Source organism: Nerophis lumbriciformis, linkage group LG08 (genome assembly GCF_033978685.3).
Source record: "Nerophis lumbriciformis linkage group LG08, RoL_Nlum_v2.1, whole genome shotgun sequence".
Classification (NCBI taxonomy): domain Eukaryota; kingdom Metazoa; phylum Chordata; class Actinopteri; order Syngnathiformes; family Syngnathidae; genus Nerophis; species Nerophis lumbriciformis.
In genome coordinates, this window is record NC_084555.2 from 25,061,202 (window position 1) to 25,078,220 (window position 17,019).

Here is a 17,019-nt window from a genome sequence, read left to right on the forward strand (position 1 = left end):
GGGAGGTGCAGTGTGATTCCGGGGGGGCGCATGTGACCCTGGAGAACATGTTTTTTTTTGTCGTGCCAGAATATGATGAAGCGTATGTAGCACTTGGCTTCACTGTAACCATGATGGGAGATGAGAAAAGGCTGGTGTGTTGTTTCCTTTAATGCTAATAAACACACAATGTTATGCAGAGGTATAGTTATAACAATTTTATAGACAAATTATACTATTTATAGTCACAGTGGAGAGTGGGGGTGTGGGGGCGCATCATATTTTCTTCTCCCGAGGGGGACATAACAGAAAATAATTAAAAAGCACTGGTCTAAGGGCAGATGCATTCCAAATGAATCATGCTGACACTCATTGTGAGTGGCACGTTATAGGCCCTACAGCAGGCCTGGGCAATTATTTTGACTCGGGGGCCACATTTACAGAAAAAAATGTGTCTGGGGGCCGGAATATCTATTTTTAGGGACACTAATACAAAACCTCACAATAATGTCTGATTGAATGCTAAAATCGTTATGACAGACCGCCTTAAGAAATGTAATGGAATTACATTTTTTTTCTATGAACGATAAAACACTGAATATTGACAAAATATGAATGTCACACCCCCTTTCGATCGACATATTTTACAATCAAGTGAAACGCAACAAAAATGCAACAAATACTGCAATATGAACACGAAGGGTATAAAATAAACCCGCCTACAATCTGATATGGGGACGGCGTGGCGCAGTGGAAGAGTGGCCGTGCGCGACCCGAGGGTCCCTGGTTCAATCCCCACCTAGTACCAACCTCGTCATGTCCGTTGTGTCCTGAGCAAGACACTTCACCCTTGCTCCTGATGGGTGCTGGTAGCGCCTTGCATGGCAGCTCCCTCCATCAGTGTGTGAATGTGTGTGTGAATGGGTAAATGTGGAAGTAGTGTCAAAGCGCTTTGAGTACCTTGAAGGTAGAAAAGCGCTATACAAGTACAACCCATTTATTTATTTATATATCTGATATATCACTAAGCTTTAGAACTTTCCGCATCTGTGGAAACGCTTCCTGCCCACACTGCTTGGTGCCTCGTCTGAGCTGCTGTGACGTAGATTACCATAGTAACTAATTATATTACTATAGTAAATAATTATATTACCATAGTAACTAGTATATCATGCAAAAGTGCAGATTTCAACCATTGAAATACTTTGTATAGTTGAAGACTTACGGTCATTAGAAAACATGACTGCACATCATAATGGCAGCTACACTTTACATCTTAAACATCTAAACAAATTATTTGGGAATGTCCGGCGGGCCAGATTTACATAGGTCTGGTGATAATGCGGGCCTTAATTTGCCCAGGTCTGCCCTACAGTTTCGCTTAATAGATGACATGCACTCATCATGGGAATGAATGTAATATCAATTTAGGACTACTAATGATTTGTTTTAACTATTTTTTTCTAGGGTGGAATAATTACACAACAAACATGTGGTTTGTTGTGTAAAACCGCAATGGTTTCTAAAAATAATATGTGGGTGCAAAATATTTAGTTCATTTGAATTAATACATTAAATATAAACAAATACCCCGAAAAATACTTCTTTAACTCTAACTTAGCAAGGTTCACCTCAAACAGAAACTTTTTGTAGTTAATCAACATGCTTATGGCATAATTGTGGTTGAATATTTGACCACTCTTCTTGGCAGAATTGTTAGTTAATTTTAAGTGGTTGGTTACCTGGCAGAAGCCTGACTTTTAAAGAGGAACTGCACTTTTTGGGATTTTTGCCTATCGTTCACAATCATTATGAGCGACAAGACAACAGATGTATTAATTTTTTTTTTAAGCATTTTAACTCGTAAATGAATCTAAATAAAAGTCTGCTTATCATAGTGTCAATGAGAGATCCTCTATTTTGCCCAAAATCCCTCTTAAAAAAACATCCAAAATGTGCCAAGAATTCTTCATTTACATTTTTTGACTTGAATATTAACCAGGTATTTAGTTATTATAAGCGCTAATGAAGACAAACTATTTTTTGCGGCGCCGTGATCAGAGGGAGCTAACAGCTTGTGCTGGCTGTATTGACATCAGCTGGGGAGCTGCTTTCTTGCCTTGGAGCTTGCGAAAGTAGTGAGTGACAGCAGACATTGTACAGTTAGTGATATTTTATTATGTTTGTTGGCTCTCATGAAGTCTGCAGTGAGTAGTAATCTGTGATGTTAAGGATCGAGTAAATGTTGTGATTCGTTTTTTAAATTAGTGCGCCGCAGAATGTGAAATGATCAAAATATCGTCCATAAATATTACATGTCAATATGAATGTGCCTGTTACTACATTACATATACAGTCATTACGGAAAGTGTTCAGACCCCTTAAAATGTTTCACTCATTGTTTCATTGCAGCCATTTTGCTTAAATAAAATAAAATTTGTATTTTTAATTAATGTACACTCACTCACTTTCTGTACCCACTGTATACTTACATCATGTATAGACAACCTTAAAGGAGGTGTTTGGATGTTGTTTAGATCGCTTTATAGGCAGAATAAAGCAACTCCCATTGGCTCCATTGTAAACAGACTTTTGATCGCATTTATTTACTATTTAGGATGCATTAAAAAAAGAAAAACATATGTGTTCTTGTCTTGCAGAAGGATTGTGAATGATAGTTAAAATACATTTAAAAAAGTGCAATTGCCCTTTAAAGTACCAGTCGAGTGGAAAATGAAGTTGACTGCATATGCTTAATTGTGTTTCATTGTATCCATTAAACCATATCCAATTGTATTTACAATCCGCAAAGTATGTGAAAATACCGTATAAACATCACAAAATGCCTCAAATTCAGTCAGCCATTTTGAATATTCCGCTCTGAAGATTTTCGGCAATTTCTGTAAATTCTACATCACTGTAGTAACACTTCTGCACTCTGACTATATTATCAGATCAGTCATACCGGAAATGCACAAAAATTGGAAAGATATGTGCTGTTTTTCATTCACACTCCTTATGTAAGGCAAGAACACACATGCTTGTTTTTTGGGGGTTTTCTGCATTCGAAATCGTAAATAAATAGCTCACGATTGAGTCAACAAATCAGGGGTCTTCTATTGTGCCCAATATACCCCCTAAAAACATCCAGAATGTATCTTATTCACGTGCCTCCACTTTGACTGTGTCTGCTCTCCGCCAGCCTTGTTATAATTTTTAGTGCTCCCTTATTGATTTTACTGACAGATATAAATTCAAACTGTACGCTAATTTGTATTAGAAATGGCAATGGCAACTGGCCCACAACAAGAGCATAGAGAAAGAGAAGGAGCTTATTGACTACAGTGTCAGACTACAATGGCGGATTCGTGCAAATATCTTTGGGTAAATTTGTACCATAAATGGAGATATCCGCTGATGTCACAAGGCAAAAAACGTCACAGGACAGTGCAAATTCGAAATGGCTCGTTTGGTGGAAGTTTAAAGGAAGGCAATATTTTATTTTTGATCTCCTCTACGGTTTGAGTTCACATTTTTCGGGATTTATGGGGATCCTAAATACACAAAAGCAGGTACCAGGGGGGTTAGAAAAGTTGGTGTTGCATAATAGGTCATCTTTAAAGTACAGCACTAATGATGATTTTTTTTTTGTTTTTTTAAATCAACATAAAAAACACAAGACACACTTACAATTAGTGCACCAACCCCCAAAACCTCCCTCCCCCATTCACACTCATTCACACAAAAGGGTTGTTTCTTTCTGTTATTAATATTCTGGTTCCTACATTATATATCAATATATATCAATACAGTCTGCAAGGGATACATACAGTCCGTAAGCACACATGATTGTGCGTGCTGCTTGTCCACTAATAGTACTAACCTTTAACAGTTAATTTTACTCATTTTCATTAATTACTAGTTTCTATGTAACTGTTTGTATATTGCTTTACTTTCTTTTTTATTCAAGAAAATGTTTTTAATTTATTTATCTTATTTTATTTTATTAATTTAAATAAAAAAAGGACCTTATCTTCACCATACCTGGTTGTCCAAATCAGGCATACTAATGTGTTAATTCCACGACTGTATACATAGCGGTATCGGTTGATATCGGTATCGGTTGATATCGGTATCGGTAATTAAGAGTTGGACAATATCGGAATATCGGATATCGGCAAAAAGCCATTATCAGACATCCCTAGTTATGACTAAGTGTTAATTTAAAAAAATCCAAAACAATGTAGCAATTCTTGTTTATAATTTTTTTTAAAGATGCCATTTGTATTGGCATTACATTCTGGAAAAAGAAACCCACAAATAAACTGTTAAGGGCCCAACATTAATAAGACATTCAAGACCATGATGAGTGTGTGTAAACTTCTGAACTGAACTGTATCCGAATCACATTTATTGACCAAGTATGTTTAACATTTGATATTGTAGAATGTGCTCCCTTTGTGTGGTTCAAGAAACAAAGAAATATGAGAATGAACACATCTGAGGAAGGACTATTACACAGCTAATCCTGAAGACTTCTGGAAATTGCACTTGTCTATCAAAATACTGACTCAATCCATCCATCCATTTTCTACCGTTTGTCCCTCTTGAGGTCGCGGGGGGTGATGTTGCCAGTCCAGCGTAGTGTGCACTGTGTATAACACGGAGTACAGTGGCTAGTATTGGGATTTAATCGCTAGCAACCTGGCAAGCCCATTGGCCTTGACCATATATCAGGTTCTGACAAGCACAAAGACACCGCTAAAGCTAAAAAGGCAAGACAAAGCAGAGCCAAGCTTCTTCAGGTACGTCACGCAAAACTTGTTAACCTGTCACTGCCCAATTTACTGATCTGTTTGTGCATGCTCCAAAAGTCAGCAACTTATGTTCCCTACTCAATGGCAGATTTTTCAAAATGTATGTGTTTGACTTTTTTTTTTTTTTAATGCAACAATTAGCAAAAGTACTGATAATCTCAAATAATCGACAACTACACTTTAGAATTTTAAAAAGTTGTATTCCTACATATGGTTTATTATTCAAATGTTCACTAAATAAGCTTGCATTTCACATTAATACTTTGAATGTTCCATGTTTTAAATTTGTTTTGCTATCCTGATACTTTGAATGCAATCTATGCCTAGTGTTTATTTTATTTGTTTTATTATTTATTGTTCTTAAAAGGTGCTCATGTCACATTATCTTTGACTAGCATACAATATGACTTGTTGACTAAACAGTATTATCTATTTGATGAGTCTTATATTATATGCATATGTCTTAACAAATACATAAGATACAAGTCCTGCCTCATGATCCTTAGGTCCCTAAAATTATGACCCCCATAGCTTTTTCTATCCTGATGGGTTTTTTTTTATTTTTTTTAATCATGTTTTTTTTTTTTTAATTAACTGAGTTGTCCTATTAGTTGTTAGTTAATATATACTTTTGTATATATAAAGCATGTATAAAATATATTCTAAAACTACACAATCAGTTGAATATCAAATAAATAAGGGTACATTACAAGTTATTGTTTTATTATTATTATTATTAATACATTATTATAAAAAATCTACTGGATTGCAAACATGCTACTCACAAGAATAGTTAAAAGCCCCATGTTAGGAGCTCATTTGTAAATTGTTGTTTTAGTTTTTGTACAATACAATTCACATACCTTGAACGAGTAAACATATAAAGATTTAAAGTTTCAACTAGAATTTTCTTTAGTTTTTGTTTTTTTTACGTTGAGAAGCTTGAACAACTCCACTTGTCTGCAGCAGTTCTTTGCTTTTGTTTGTCCTCTTTTTACACTGCATGAATAACTCTCTAATGTATTCCCATTACTTAGTATTTGCTTCGCCCCTCGGGCTACCACATTGAAGGCGGTTGCGGAGACACAGCGGCACTGTCTCTCTTTCTTTCTCTCTCTCCCTCACACACACACACACAAACACGCACTCACACACCCACACACAAACACATAAAGCTACAGCCCTTAAAAAGAGAGCACTGATTGACTTTCCTTTGCTCAATATTAAATGCTCTGTGCCCTCCAAGTGGCTTGCAGACAAACTGGCACAAGTTTTGATTTCTGGCATCAGAAGTAAAGCTTTTCTTTGGCCCAATGTTTGTATTGACAACCTAATATTGTGATCAAAGTATTTAAAGGTGACCCAATGAGGATTTTACTCTTTTCAAACTTATGAATGTTGTTACAATGTTGGATACTCGTGTTCAACAATGCTGAAGTGTCAAATTATAAAGTTCATGCATTTGGGCTTGAGCTTGCCCACGGTTTGGAGTGTGTGTTTTAACAGTGGGCCATTTGTGATGTCACAGATTGACAATTTTAAATACAGTGCATCTGGAAAGTATTCCCAGCACTTCATTTGTTCCACTTTTTATTATGTTACAGCCTGATTCCAAAATGGAATACATGAATTGTTGTCTATGAAGTTCTACACACAATAGCCCATTATGACAATGTGATATATATATGTTTTATTGTTTTTTTATTTGCAAATGTATTAAAAATAAAACAAATCACGCACAGAGACATCCTGGATGAGCACCAATGTTTCCTATCCAATCCGATGGAGCTTGAGAGGTGCTGTAAAAAGAGATAGGGGCAAAACTGCCCACAGATAGGTGTGCCAAGCTTGTGGCATCGTATTCAAAAAGACTTGAGGCTGTAACTGCTGCCAAAGGTGTCAACAAAGTACAGAGCAAATGTTGTAAATACTTACGTACAATGCTTCCTCTAATTTTTCATGTGTGTGAGAAAACACAAAAAATCCCTGAGCATTCAGTGGAGCACATGTGAGCACCATTAGACGTGCATACCTGTCTCAAAGCAGTCATTTTAATGAGATTGTTTTCTAATGTAAGTAATTTGGCCCACTTACAATGAAAATAACAAAAAATATATTGTTTTTAATGAGCAATGTATTAGTATTGTATGTATGGATGGGGGTCCTACTTTGGAAATAATTTTTACCCCTTTCAAAGATCACATTTATTTACCTTTAAAATATTTCCATGTTGTACAATGAGATGTAAACATGGGATGAAGTGTACATTCCTGTAACTTTCTGTCTTTAAAATATATATTTTTATTAGCATTTCTGTAATCTAGTCCTCACATGATGAATGTCCATAAATTAACATTCTTAATAAATTACAGTAAAATTAGCACACATCTGATTGGGGAGTCGTAGTGTAACGGCCTGGCGATTACAGTTTGTGTGGTGTTAGAGTTTTCCGACTTTTTGTGTGGCCGTATCCGCCTCAGTGGCTAAGTGCCTTGAGTGCGTGTGTTGGCACAAGTGAGATCGGGCGGCTGCTGTTGATATGACAGATGACAGAGAGTTGGTTTTGGCCTGCTATGTGCGGCAAAAATTGGCAATTTTTTCTTGATAGAGGTTTTTTACTAATGCTTTTGGTGTGGTTACGGCCCACAATAAACAGTTTTGCTCAATGGATCGATGGAATTCCTGTCCACCTTAAAGCGTCTCGACCTTGAACAGTGTTGCGGAACATTGTTTTATCTGTTGTGGCTGCTTGTTGTCACCTGTCTCTCACAGTTTCATTACAATGTCCTACGGAACACATTTTGTGTTTATTTTGTTTAGAGTTCAGATTGGTTTGGATTTTTTTGTGGATGCTTGTTGTCACCTGTCACTCACAGTTGCATTACAATGTCCTACAGAACACATTTTGTGTTTATTTTGTTCAGAGTTCAGATTGGATTGGATTTTCTGTTCGGCATAGATTTGTTGTACACAGAAGGCACATGAGCAGTGCTAACCTTAGAGGAAATGTTGCTTTTGTCTGTTTTTTTTTTAGTTTTAATAAATGTGCAATAAAAACTTTTCACATTGTCATTATGGGGTATTGTCTGTAGAATTCTGAGGAGATAAAACATGTAATCCATTTTGGAATAAGGCTATAACATAACAAAATGTGGAAAATGTCAAGCGGTGTGAATACTTTCCGGATACACTCTATTTGGTCATCCTTGTAGTCATATAGTAAATACTACCTGCGTTTGTAATGCAGCTTTGTGTAGATCAGAGAGTGCTTCAAGAGTCTGTATGAGAAAAGAGCATCAACATTATGTTTTCTTCTCTCTGCATTGTATTTGTACCTAAGGCAGTCCTTCTCACATAGTGGAGCGGGCCCCCTTGGTCTGGCGGGGTGCGCGTGACCTCGGGGAACATGCTTTATTAGTATTATGCAGTATTGTGCTTCAAACCCCGCTTCAAAAAGCTGTGCACTGCAAAATGTGCTCATTGTGGCCATTAATCTTGACTTCCTCATTTTTCACAAAAGAAATCAGCACATATTGTTTTATTAATTTTTGGTTTGTGTTTGTGTTTGTGTTAATCAAGTGTTTTATATAGTTAATATTGCTGATCAAATGTAATTTATTATTAATTATTGAAGTTATTTAATTTGATTTTTCAGTATCAAATGGATCAAGTCGGTCAAAAAATGTTTTGTTTAAATAACAATATTTTGGGGGGAATTTCAGTCAAATTGGTGCACTTTCAATCGTTTCTGTTACAGACTAAAAAACAATGTGGATAAAGTTATTTTTGTTTCTAAAATGATCAACTTATGTTGTCTTTTGTTTGCTTTAATGTGTATAAGGATACATACAATGTTACGCATAGATATTCTTACAACTCTTCCCTCAACCATGACCATCATCGCTCCCCTGCGACAGGAAGCTAACAAGCCAAATACTAGTCTATGAACATTGCTCCAAAGTACGGATTTTGTGTTGATTTATTGTGCATACAAAAGTAAACATCGACATATGCCAAGGCAGTAATATATGATTAGACAAGGCGGCAGCTAAATAAGGAATTCCTTGTTTATCCCCTCTTTTATCACACAGGAAAAATCCGCCAGGTGAATAGCTGATTTTACTACTTTTGGTATTCAGATGTATTAAAGTTTGCACACATACAAATCCAATCACATTTCTTTTTTTACATCACAATCAACTAGAAATTGACCCCAGTGGTGTGTCGCTTAGCAGGCCCAGAGCCCGCCAGGCCACGCCTTATATGCAAATCATATTGAAAGTAGCCATGTGGCCAAGCACTGCATGCTCTGACCAATCAGGACTCAGTTGGAGGTGCTTGTTTCTTGTGTTTTCAGCAAACGACACATGAGTGACATTGAAAACCAGCTGTCATGCTGTGTCTCTGAGAACTGAGTACAGGCTGAAATAAAAAAACAAAACAAATGGTTTGGTCAGGAAGGTTAAGAAAAACTTTAGCAGAGGTGACTGACTGTGATTACCCCAATATAAATACGATTTGTGTAACTTACAACATAATGTGTTCATACAGTAAGTAGCATGCTGACAGCGAGATTAAAGTTTAATGTGAAAATTATTTTACATTTAAACATACAAGCGCTATCGAATATAATGCGAAAGACTTTGACTTTTGTTTGATTATTATTTATATTATATTATATAGGCGACTTGTCCAGGGTGTACCCCGCCTTCTGCCCGATTGTAGCTGAGATAGGCTCCAGCGCCCCCCGCGACCCCGAAGGGAATAAGCGGTAGAAAATGGATGGATGGATATATTCTATTATTTATTATTACAACACAGGAGAGGACTGTCGCAGCCCCCGGTCTTGGGAGGTGCCAGCAACCGCTGCCGGCTCCTGCTGCTGCCTCTTGGAGTCACAGAAACACATTGAGACAGCAATAGGTGGCAACATGATCGCCTAGATAAACTGTGTCCTCACGAATATTAATATGAATATGAAGCATTCAATTTATTGGCGAAAAAGTTAATTTTGTGTCCTTGCCTCGATTATTTTTACATTGTTAAAATCAAATGTTGGCAAAGGCTGAACGGCCACGGCTGTGTGTCGCCAAAGTATCCACAGCCAGTAGAAATGTGCGTACGGCAGCTATATGACGTTGGCGTGAGGCAGCACACTTTTCCACGTCAACGTCAGTCTTGGTAGATCTCAACTTTGCCGTGAAAAAGGGTGTACCCCAGGTTTTGGTTTTTGTCAATGTTTTCTATTTTCTATTTTCTCTCTGTGTTTTGCTGCACTTTTACTTTCTGTTTATTCTCTTGCCAGCACACCTGTTCCTCATTGTGAATAAGTTCTATTTAGTTTCACCTGGTCCTCTCCTTCAGTGCTGCTTCACTATCTAGTGTGTTCCATAGTGTTCTGTTGCTTTCTGAGTTGTTGCTCGACCTGTGTTACTTTTCTTCTGCCTGGTACCTAATTAAATGACCTTCTGCCTGCACGTCCTGTGCTTTCTATGTGTCATGGGATCACGCCAACAGCCGCCATGTGCGCCATTGTCACAGTACTGTTTGTATTAAATACTGATGACAGTGTCAAGATTTGTGTAGTTCCAAAATTGCACAAACACATTAAAGGCCTTAAGAGTCTTAATTTAAAGCTGTTGAAACTTGCTGACACCCCAAGAGCATCAGACTTAAGAATTGGGAATGGGAGAGCTGCGTCCGGTCAGCAGAAAGACAAAATTGGGAGGGTGGTATAGCAGTTGTTAGTGTAAAATGTGTGTGTTGTATAGAGGTGGTGGTAGAAACAGACAGTAAAACCAGGCGGTTGAGAGAGACTGAATTGAAGAAATGTCGAAGGGCAGAAGTGACGACCAAAGGGCCCACCTTTTGTCGTCACTTCTGCTCGGTGAGCTTTATATCTAATGACAGTATCAAAGAGTCCCTCAAACAAAGCCTTGGGACTCACCTTTTTTATGCTCTTCCACACGTGTGTGTCTTGTGAATGACGTTGCAGCAGAGAAACAGAAGGATGAGGCTTCTACATGAGTGATGGAGCTGTGCAGCACACAGAGAGAAAGATGAGAGGGTTTAATAAGCAGCCATAGATAGCTCAATGCCATCTGTATGCTCTTGCCTCCAGGGCTGTGTGCAGTGTGTGTGGGTGGATGGGTTTGTATTCTCATCATGCACCCTTGTTTCCTCTCCCCTCTCTCCTGCAATGTCCTCATCCCACCCCTTTTTCTCATCTCCCTCCATCCCCAAACATGTTCCTCTGTTGTTTATTCTGTCTGTATTCTCCTCTCCCTAACAGGATCCATGGTGCCGTTCTCCATGCGTTTGCTACATGCTGAGCTTCCCCAGCACCTGGCTAAGCCTCAGGAGGCTCTGGACCGCCTGCACAACCTCAAAACTGTCTGCCTCACAGTTAGTACATGCACTAACAAACACTGCCTTTGGATGAATACAAATTTGCATAATAACCAGCACTTGCAAAAATGCAAATAAAACCAAACAAATATTTAAGACCAACTATAAGCAAAGTAAATATGGTCATGTTTTAGACTTAATGAATGTGCTCATTCCAGTATAAGCATATAGAAATTCTGAAATACTGTGCTGGCAGTAAAACCGTTTCTTGAACAGATATTGAAGAACTTGGAGAAATGCTTGGCTGAAGATGGCAGCATGAGCTCTCTCACAGAGGAGAATACACAAGGTAAACACACGTAAGCTTCCTCACACACACTCAAGGCTGCAGACATGGCCTCAGTCCAAGACTGCATCACACTGTAGGAGGAGGTCGTGCTCCCCATGGGGAATTTTACACACAAACTAGCAACAAGGCACACCTGGTGCAGGACTGCGGCACACCTCGGCCACACATTCATTTTCAACCACCCAAACACATCGATGTCTAGGCTTTGAACGTGTTTAGCACCTCACTGCTTTTGCACTCATGCTGAATATCAAAACGGTCTCTCCAGCCTTGCAAACAGAACCGATCAATACACATCAGTCTTATTCAAGCCACTTGCATTTGCACATGTGATGGGGAACTAGACAGACGTTATAGACTGTAATCACCACTTTTTCACAATCATCACCTCCACGCAGACCCCCTCGTGCTTCAAAATTGCTCAACATTGCTCAACATAGCAATAAATCTCAATGCAGGCTGCTGTCAGTCTTTTGTGGATAACTTTTTTTTACGAGCACAAGAAGTGATCGAGTAAGGTTCATTTAAAGCAATGGAAAACAACAAGCCGATTGCAAAAGCTGAGCTAAATGTACCAAGACACTTCCATATAATTGGAAAACCCTGGCGGGATGATGTGTGCGCGGTAATACTGTATGTGTGTGTTGTTGCACTAGGGCTCCTCCTCTAAAAGCAGTGTAATAGCTCTGCCCCTTTCTCTCCTCTTCCTGCCCACACAGACAGCCGACAGTCAAGTCAATAACACAGGGCCATGCCTTCGCACATCAGACCCCTACTGAGTGATTAGCTCCCCTCCCCAACACATGCACAGAAAGGCACACACACACAGGTGTGCTGCGATGAATAATAATAGGCCTGCACAGAAGCTCTTCCACAGGGGGTGCTGTCTAAGGCAATGAGGAAAAGTGCCGCAGTGTCTTCCCCATAACCTCACCTTAAAATAAACCATGTTGTGGAGGGGTAAAGAGGCGTAATTCAAAAAAGTAAAGGTTTTAGGGAGTTGAAGGGTGCTGGGAGTAGAGCAAATGAAAACAGGAATTCAACCTTAAACAATAAAACCTCCATATCTCCCTTCTTCATGATTTTAGAATCTCTAAAGCTGTGGCGATCTCGTCTCAGCCGGGTCCTCTACTCCATGGCTAACTGTCTGCTCATGATGAAGGTACGTCTGTGTTTAGTGTCCTCATATGAGTGTCTAGAGTCTACGTGGGAGGGGAGTGATGCTGCTGTGTGTGCATGTGTGTGTGTGTGTGTTTGTGTGTGTGTGTGTGTGTGTGTGTGTGTGTGTGTGTGTGTGTGTGACTGGGAGATATCCGATGCCATGCTGGTGGAGGATTCAAAGTGCAATCCCCCCAGACTGACCACTAATTGGATTCTTGGTCAGTGAGAGAGAGACAGCAAGTGGGAGGAGAGGAAGGAAAGTGTGGGAATGCAGTTAAGACTTTAGAGAGAGACACATCACCATCTAGTGTCGAGATTGGAAACCTGAACACAGCCTAATTTTCATGGTTAATGTTAATGTTAAATCTGTTTCCATTCTCAAACAAAAGAACTTAATTTTTGTTTTGCCATTTTTGATGTCATTTTGTTAGGGCATCATACACTCATGGCCAAACATTTTGGGTGGGGCTGACATAAATTACTTAAGAGGGACCTATGATGAACGTCGTCTTTTCTGGCTTATAAATGTCGTTACAATGTTGAGTACTTGTGTTAGTAAACAATGCCAAAGTATCAAAAGCTAATGTTCATGCATTTTGGCGTGAGCTTGCACACAGTTTTGGATGCCTCTATCCGCTTGGTTTTGCAGTCTGGCTACGTTGGGACGTTGGTGGGCATACTTTTTTGGACGTTAAAGGAGTCATATTATGCCAAACTTTTCTTACCTGTTGGTACTTGTTTTTGTGTATTTGTGATCCCATTAAGTCCCTTAAATTCAAATGGGCAGTCAGAAAGCGGCTTTAAGAACAAAATCTATGTAAAATGTCGTGTTATGTAGACCGCAAGGAAATGTTTTAAACATAGAAAAAAAAGCATATTATGACCCCTTTATCGTAATGCTATCAGCCAAAGGGGGAGGATTTCTTCCCCATATGCTTCAGGCTTCAGGTAGGATAAAGTATTATTTTCATATAATAGTGACATGCAAATAATAACACAGATGTGCGGCATGCAGTGACAAAAATGTTTTTTTAAAGCAGTCTAAATCGACCGGAGAGTGTGCAGGTATACCTAATGGTTTGACCAGGTGTATATATATATATTGTTTATGAAGTTTATTTTTAACTGTGTCTGGAAATAAAAAATACTGATGACGACTTCAAGATATTTATTCAAAATGAGTGCAGTTTCAAAAGATAAAATATGATAATTTTGAAAGGGGCAGGGTGTGGTTTCATTTGCAATCTGAAAACGTCTCTTTCTCTCCCACTCACTCACTCACTCACTCACACACACACACCCCTTTCTGACCTCGCTCCCTGGCCCTACTCAGCAGTCCAGTCACTATGTGAGCAATGAGAAGGCGGGAGAAGGGTCACCTCGCCCTGCTATTACTCCATATGTTTGATTAATGCTCTCTCTCTCTTTCTCTCTCTCTCTCTGCTTACGCCTCCACTTGGCTCGCCCTCCACCCGTCTCTGCCTCCTGCCATGTATTTCACCTTTACCTCATCAGCCTCTTAATTTCAATGTGGCTTCACTTCTATTTCTCTCTCAAGCTCTTTCTTTTCACTTACCACTGGTTTAAATGTAGCTTAAAGATGTAGATAATGGGTTTCACTTTGTAAAGTGCTTTAAATCTCTAGAGAAAAAGCACTATATAAATATAATTCACTTTACTTATTTTTCCTTCAGTCTGCTCACTTTCTATACATTTCTCATTCTAATTTGTCACACAATGTCCATCTCCCAATGCAGGATTATGTTCTGGCTGTGGAAGTCTACCAATCTATTATCCAGTATGAACCCCAGCAGAGAGTGCAGCTGCTCAGTGGCATAGGACGCATCTTCTTGCAGGTTAACACACCAACATACACACACTGTACTAAAGTTGGCATATGGCGGGTATATGGAGGTATTGAAGGGCAAAAGTAGAATGTAAGTTAGACTAATGGGTAAAACGACAATACTTCAAACAAAATAATGTCCGCCAGATTTGTCAAAATATGATTGGCCAATGTTGCTGTTTTGTTTAGATCGGAGATATTAAGACAGCTGAGGTGTATTTCCGGGATGTGGAGCAAGCCTGCCAGATGACAGACGTCAATCCCAGCCTCACAACATGTGTTCTGATGAACAGGTATGTTTGTGTTTAGCACCTTTGTATCGTGTGTGTGTACTTATGTGCTCGAGATTGTCACTCTTTTTATAGATATATTTATACTAGAGATATGCCGATCCATCGGCCATTGATCAGTATCGGCTGATTTTCATGAAAAAGTGTGTGATCGCCATTGTCGATTAATGTTTTTTAATGCAGATGATTTCCTGTGGCTCAGTCTGGAAATATTTTTCGTCCCCCGACTGACAAGCGGATAGCAGCTTATTATGTGTCTGTGTATGCGTGTAGCGTTACGGCAAAACATTTACAATGCTAAACATGTTACACATCAAGCACAACCCAGGAGCAGGCATGTTAATAGCTAAGCTATTTGCAAAAATAGCTTCAAACAACACCAACAAATAGCTGTAAAGTTAGTAAAGTTCAACAAGTGCAGATCGAACAGCGTTACAGCAGAAAGTAAGCGGCTATTAACAAGAAATTAACAAGTAAACTAATAAGAGTCTAGAGCAGGGCTATTCAACTAACTTGTTTTAGGGGCCACATTTCCGGAAAGCTAGGGACTTCTTCCTACACAATTTCCTATATTCCTGAGAACCAGCATTTTCTGCGGTGGGCATCTAATTGTTGTCTGTTTATTTTTTCAGCATTACTAAATTTGAACAACAACAATGATGGTATCGGCCAATATCACTCATGGATGATCAAAATTGGCAGCATAAAAACCCAGATCGAAACATCTTAATTTGACATGCATTTCACAAAATTTGACAACTTGAGTGTTCATCACAGGGAATACAGCACTATACACTCACCATTGATGAAACAATTGCTTTCTATAAGAAAGGGGCCAAACTTTACAAACCAGGTGGTAGTAGTGGCTTCGTGGTTAGCATGTCGACCTCATCGTCAGGAGATCGAGGGCTCAAATCTCCATGAGCATCTCTCTGTGGAGATTACATGTTCTGATAGGCATGTGTGAGCTATCGCCCGGTATTTTGACCTCCTTTCGCAACTCTAAAATGTGTATGTTAGGTTCATTGGAGACTAAATCGTTCATTGGAGACTAAGTGTGAATGTAAGTATCAGTGGTTGTTTGTGTATAAGTGCCCTGTGATGAACTGGTGACGAGACCAGGATGCACTCTGCCTCTTACACAAAATCACCTTAGATAGGGTCCACCTCATCCAGTGAGGGCAAACATTGAAAGTAAATTAATAATTAATACCATGCATTCAACCATTTAATAGGCATCACAATCTGCATATTGCTTTTAAGTATTAATGATTTCCTTGCGCTTATCTTTGGTCACGGGTACAGCACTCAGTGGGCAAGCCAAGACTTCCCAATCTACGCCCACCTCACCTGGGGTTACTGAGGCATTCCCAGGACAGCTGTGAGACGTAATCCCTCCAGTGTGTCCTATACCCATGACTTGTGACCTCACAAATGTTCTTCTTAATGAACAAACAAAAATTACTTAAAAATTACTTAATTAATAAACTGTAAGACCGGTTTATCAAGCTTCCCTAGTACTTACGTATGCAATATTGATTTTAGTTTAGTTTATAAATTATTACTTTTTATTTGGTGATCTAAAAATATTTATTTAGTCAATTTCTCCTTTTTAGTACGATTTTTTTAATGATGATTTTCTTTTGTGAAATTCAATATCAAGCACTATTTGTTTATGTTGATTTCCAGAGCATTTGTACATCTCAGTCAGAACAACTATGCTGAAGCTCATGCGGCCTTCATTGAAGTTCTAAAGTTGGACCCCAAAAACCCTGTGGTAAGTCCTTTCATGGCCACTGTGCAAAAAATAATACACATTCATTTTGACAAGGTAGGACTGACTTGGCAGGTGGGAGCACTGCTCGATTTCAACCGTTTAGAAAGCCTTTTTTATTTTATTGCTAAATTTGGATCACATTCAAACTAGGGATACATATTGCAGCTTACAGCGATATCGACATAGAGTACCGGTATATCACAAAATGTTATTTGTCATATAAATGATACCAGGTCGATAATACAACTGTTATTTCAGTTGTATTATTTTTTACTCAAAACTATCATTAATCGACTTTCTATTTTACTGTTCATAGTTTACTTGTTGTGTACATGGTTCGCTCTACACTCCTGTTAAAATGTAATAAGCACTTATTCTTCTGTTTCTGTTCTTCTGATAAATCACATCAGTTTTTAGCAATGCTACAAGTATCGATCTAATACCAAGTAGTT

The 17,019-nt window shown here is 38.7% G+C and overlaps 1 protein-coding gene across 2 annotated transcripts in view; it reads left to right on the forward strand.

Moving 5' to 3' along the window:
* trappc12 (trafficking protein particle complex subunit 12) overlaps positions 1-17,019 on the forward strand; it is a 64,000-nt gene that overhangs the window by 39,360 nt on the left and 7,621 nt on the right. For both annotated transcript variants that reach the window (XM_061968518.1, XM_061968517.1), the window contains exons 6-11: positions 11,089-11,201; positions 11,421-11,493; positions 12,582-12,655; positions 14,412-14,510; positions 14,690-14,793; positions 16,480-16,567. In XM_061968518.1, the coding sequence (XP_061824502.1) occupies positions 11,089-11,201; positions 11,421-11,493; positions 12,582-12,655; positions 14,412-14,510; positions 14,690-14,793; positions 16,480-16,567 (551 nt within the window). The remainder of the gene's footprint in view (positions 1-11,088; positions 11,202-11,420; positions 11,494-12,581; positions 12,656-14,411; positions 14,511-14,689; positions 14,794-16,479; positions 16,568-17,019) is intronic.